General features: G+C 51.8%; 1 protein-coding gene across 1 annotated transcript; it reads left to right on the forward strand.

Annotated features, from left to right (window-relative positions):
- Positions 1-1334: 1334 nt before the first annotated feature.
- NGA_0170000 (otu domain-containing protein 6b) lies at positions 1335-3057 on the forward strand (the record flags this gene model as incomplete). Its single annotated transcript, XM_005854573.1, has 6 exons — positions 1335-1469; positions 1611-1762; positions 1985-2101; positions 2200-2362; positions 2560-2757; positions 3028-3057. Exons 1-6 carry the CDS (start codon positions 1377-1379, stop codon positions 3055-3057), a joined length of 753 nt encoding a protein of 250 aa, XP_005854635.1. The 5' UTR covers positions 1335-1376.
- Positions 3058-5222: the final 2165 nt, after the last annotated feature.

Below are 5222 nucleotides of genomic sequence, written 5' to 3' on the forward strand. Positions count from 1 at the left end.
GGAGACAGGAAAGGGTAGGCTATATGAAGGAATAGTGTTCGTACCGCGAAGGGGAGGGAGGAACGCGGGAGTGTGGAAAAGGGCAGAGCGCGGGTGAAGAGTCACAGAGGAAAAGGAAAAGGAGAAGGGGAGAAGCGACAAATGAAAGGTAGAAGGGAAGAGGAAGGCGGGGAAGGGGGGGCAGAGGGAGGGTCATGGATGGCTTAGCAGAGATGGGCCGGGCGTGTGAGGGAGGCGTGCGTACCCGCTATCATAACCGTGATAGGCCCGAGGAAGAGGCAAACGATGGCGAGCAAGGGGAGGAAGACGCTGGGATTGTTCCATCCTGGGAGGGAGGCGAGGGCAGAAGAGGGCATGCGGGCGTGAGGGGGGTAGCAACCGCGACAGCAACGAATGTCACGGTCGGTTAGGGTTACGTACCTGTAAGACCCAGCCAGACATAAATGGGGAGACCGGCTCCTGGCGAGGGAGTGGCGAAGAGAAGAAAAATCCTGTGTGCATTGATATTGATGAATTGATGGTCGCACGACAGGCAGTCTACCTCCCCCCTTGCTGGTGTCGCTCGAGTCGGTACCGTATTGAAAGGAGGCACGCCACAATCACGGACACGAATCGTGCCTTGATATGAAGAGGGTCATCGCGGTGCCGGAGTCGGATGGAGGCGGGCAAGAGATACAAGGACGCGACGTACAGGATCGCCATACTGAGACATGCGGCCAAGGCTAGTGTGAGGGAGGAGGGCTGTAGCCCGGCATGGGCTCGAAGCAGGGAGGGCGGAAGGACCGCTGGGTGTAGCACCATTAAAAATGGAGCGTTGCCTCTCTTGAACACGCCTCTCCGATCCTGAGGTATATGTGTGTGTAGGAATTAGATATCATGCCTGAGGGAAGTGATACACGAAGGGAACTATGACGGCGCGGCTACTGAGGATCGCCTCGTAGTCCATCAATTAAAACGTTCCGCACATGTTTTCTCTCTGTCTTTGATCCAAGCACCAGAAATGATGGAAAAAGGGAACATATTACACATTTGTTTTTGGTGTACTGGTTCTATCGCTTATTTCTCTCTTCAGCGACCTCCCCCCACTCGGCCTCAAGCCGATGCCAGGGTCGCGTTACGTCAAGCGCCCCCAGACTGGGCATTGTGGTAAGAAGCTGTGAGATTCTGGAGCTCTCTCATATGACAGATGCCGAGATGGAGGCGATGACAATATTTGCGTGCGAAGTGCTGTCATATGAATAAGCTTTGTCTTGGCCACCTCCTCCCCTTCCAGTGCAATTTTGTCCCTCTCGACTCCCGCCGGCTGATTGGCTTTAATTTCCCCCCCACACGACACAGAGAGGTAAGATATTGCGGTAAGTGATCGGTGCCTTGTCATGGAGCAGATGGAGGCGAGCTCCCCGGAGGAGACGGTGGATGGCGCGGAGACAGAGGAAGAGATGCGGAAACGTCACAAGGCAGAAGTCCGGGTGAGCGCATGGGGAGGAGGATATCAATGCCAATGGTTGGCAGGGTTTGGAAAACCGACATTTGGAAGGGAAAATGGATAATGGAAACCGGGAAAGAAAAAAAGTCTGACCGATTTCCTCGGCGTTATCCGGCTTTCCTAGCAATTGGAAGGGAAGACAAGGGCCCTCTTAAAGAAAGCCCCAAAGCCCAAAAAGGCAGAAGTGCAAGGTGAGGTGGCTAGGATGGAGCGGGACATGGAAGAACGTCACGCACGGGAACTGGGAAAATTCGCAGCGGCACCGAATGGCGGGAGGTAAGGTGGGAGCAGGTACAGGGGTTGAGAATAAAGCAAGTGCACTGATCTTTCGCTCTTGTGAGCTGCTTTGGTTCCTCTCACCGTGATTAACCGGCCTGAAATTGCATCTACCTCTAGAAATGAAGGAGGAAATGGCGGGGGTTCGGGCAGTAAGGAAGTGAGATTCGCGCCCTTGACCTCTGGGTCGAAAAATGGGCGCCAGGAGGGAGGAGAAGGAAGGGGGAAGGGAGAAGAAGGGGAGAGTGAGGAAGAAGAGGATGGCGGGGCCACAGCTGCTGAAAAAGTGGCGCGAAAACGCGACAAGGCGAGACGGAAGAAGGAGCGAAAGGCGGAAAGGTAGGAAAGGAGGGAGGGAGGGCGGGAGGGAAGGGGCGATGGATGGTAGGTACTGTTCTTCGCGCATTTCCTGAGCCGAGACGTCTCTGCGCCCGCAGAGAAGCAGAGGAGGAGGCTGCCCGGGCGCTTGCCAAGGAAGGCGTCGTCTCTCTGCGAGACCTGGAGATGGGCCAGATCCTCTCCCTCCTCTCCCCCCTTGGCCTCCGCGTCCAGGAAGTCCCCGCCGACGGCCACTGTCTCTACCGTGCCGTTGCACACCAGGTGCGTGTCTCCTTCCTCTTTTTTTGTTTCCTCTTTTTTCATTCCACGCTCGATTCCTCCGTCTCCCTTTTTGGACACGGCAACGCAAATAGATCCCGGTCGCCTACCCCCCCCCTTTCGACCAGCGCTTTCTCCCTCCCCACCTCCCGCCCACCTTGGCTGTCCTTTTCCCCTTCTCCCTCCTCCCTCCCACGCAGCTTGAGCACCAGGGTATTCCCTCGCAGGGCTACCCGGAAGTACGGCGATCCGCCGCTCAATACATCCTGTCCCACCCTGAGGATTTCCTCCCTTTCCTAGCAGGAGGGGAGGAAGGGGAGGCAGCGGGCTTGGAGGCGTACGTGCATACGGTGGAGGACACGGCGGAGTGGGGTGGGGAGCTGGAGATACGGGCGCTGGTGAGGAAGGGTTGGGAGGAAGGGAGTGTGGGAGGGAGGGAGGGAGTCAGGGCCGTACGGAAGGAAAGAGAGACGAACGCGCGACCTTGGTCCCGGGCTGATCCCCCTTGTCGCGGCTCAATCAGCTCCTCCTTCCTCCTATCCCTTCCTCCTCTCCAAGTGCCACGCGTACCAGACACCCATTCGGGTGTATGCTGCGGAGCAACCCGTCTACATAATCGGGGCAGAGGACTACGACCAGGCCACGCCCCTCCTATTGTCCTACCACAGGCATTTTTACGCGTTGGGCGAGCACTATAATAGCGTGGTCCCAGTGGAGGGACGGGTGGAGGAGGGCTGAACTAGAAAAGAAACGGTCGTAAGGGCGGGCGGATAAATTTTAGTTTGGCCGGAGGGAAGACGCACCTCTTTAAGGCTCCCGCCCTGGACATTTCTTATTTTGGTTTGCCTAGATTTTTAAGCTCACTTTCTCTGTTCCACCTCCTGTCTATTCTGCTGCCTCCTCCTCCTCCAATTTCAGCTCGGCAAATCCGAGGGATGCTACATGAGGAAGAAAAACAGGACATGTCGACGTAGGCATGGGCCCAACTTGTGTCACAGCATCATTTTTTCCCTTCCCTTTACTTTTGCTTCTCAAATAAGCGCAACGTTTTTTCACTTTACGGCATGGTAAGCCCAATTTTGCTGCTAAATGAATGACTTCATCCTCCTTCCCCTCCCACTCCCCACCCCATCTGTGAAAAGCCAGTTCTATTTCTTGAGCTTGTAGAGGCGTCAACCACTCTCTTTTCTTTCTATCTTTATTTATCTCGTCTGGGACAAATTTCTTTTTTTGTCTGAGGTAGGCAAGTCGCTTCTTTATTGTCCGTGGGGGCAGAGATACTGCAGCGGCCAGTGACTCGAGCTCCTCTTCTCCTTGCTCTTTCCAGTCTCCTCCCCAAGCATCAAAAGCGGCCTCCACAGCTGCAGCTTGTGATGAAGTCAGCCACTGCCTTTTCTTCCTACCTTCGCTCGAAGAAAAAAAACAAGATGACCTAATTTCCATCTAGAGGGAGTCAGGGGGAAGGAGCGGCCCATCACTGGTTGTTGCACGTAAATCACAATTTTCATATTATGCAAGTGATATTTGGGTGTCTCAAAAATTACGGTTCATGAAAGTAAAATTCATTTTTCATATTCTCGATATCTTTGTCTTACCAAGCATCACACTCGTAAACTCTTGACAGGTGGTAATGGGTACGAAGGAGGGGAGGCTAATGAGAACTTCTTGAAGGGCGCACGGCGAGAGGGAACGTAGGCTACGGTCCACGAACCAAAAAAAATGCTCAGAAAACACGAATCGCAAACTACCAAATTGTTAATCCCCGATCGTGATTTTGTAAAACTTAACAAATATAATTACTTGCAAGTTTAAATATCTTGGAGGTTTATGAGCAGCTTGAAAGGGCGACTAGCAAGCTTCGTCACAGCAGTAAGCACTTTTTAAGTTTCCTTCATTTCCCTCCCACTTTTGAAGCTCAATTGTCGAACAGAGCGCTATTGCTGGTAAATTTATGTGTTAGTATTTGACATGCATCACAAACAACGATCATGTGGACAATTAAAGTTTTGACCTGCGTCGCACTGCGGAGCCTCGCCTTGAGTTGCATTGCGTACAATCCATTTGAACAGGAAAATACCCGCAGAAGGGAGTGAACTGCCATAGTGAGATGCATGATCGGTCAGGAAAAAAATTAAATAGGATGGGAGACAGGAAAGGGTAGGCTATATGAAGGAATAGTGTTCGTACCGCGAAAAAGGCGGCCACAGAAACTTTGGAACACAACGCAGAGAGCGGGAAAAAGAGGGAGGGCAGAAGGATGGGTTTATTATTAAGAAGAATGATAGGATGAGGAAAGAACAACGGAATGCGGGAGCTTGTAGAGACGATGCTGGGAATATTTTTGAGGGAGCAGCAGAAAGTGGATTGCGAGGAAGGCAGAATAACATGTGCTTTCCTCGTTACAAAAGCAGCTGCAGCGGCGCTTCAGTAAGTTTGAAGAACAAGAGCTCATCAGTATGGAAAAATGAGATGTGCACAGCAACAATTGCATCGCATGTTGTGATATTTAACATGTGATGTGTTCCCTGCATGGAGGGGGCGAAGTGAAGACGGGGCTTCATGGTCATTCAGAAAAATAAATGAAAAATCTAAGGGAAAAAGCTGTTTCTTTTGATAGAAGAAAGCAACAAAAAGGCTTTAAACACTTAAACCACTACTTAACTTTGTGAGGGGCGCATCTTTCTTCTATTCGACTCCTCAGACAAGATACCCGGATAATCTTCCCGTAGCGGAGAGCCCAAGAACTTTCTCATTTCTAAGCCAAGATGGTCTACATCTCTGGCAACATCTCCACCTAGTACATCACATGATATTGTACAAGACTTGATTAAAGTGTTTTTAAAGCTGGTGTTGTTAATGTCAC

The sequence above is a fragment of the Nannochloropsis gaditana genome, assembly GCF_000240725.1.
Source record: "Nannochloropsis gaditana CCMP526 unplaced genomic scaffold scaffold459, whole genome shotgun sequence".
NCBI lineage: Eukaryota > Eustigmatophyceae > Eustigmatales > Monodopsidaceae > Microchloropsis > Microchloropsis gaditana.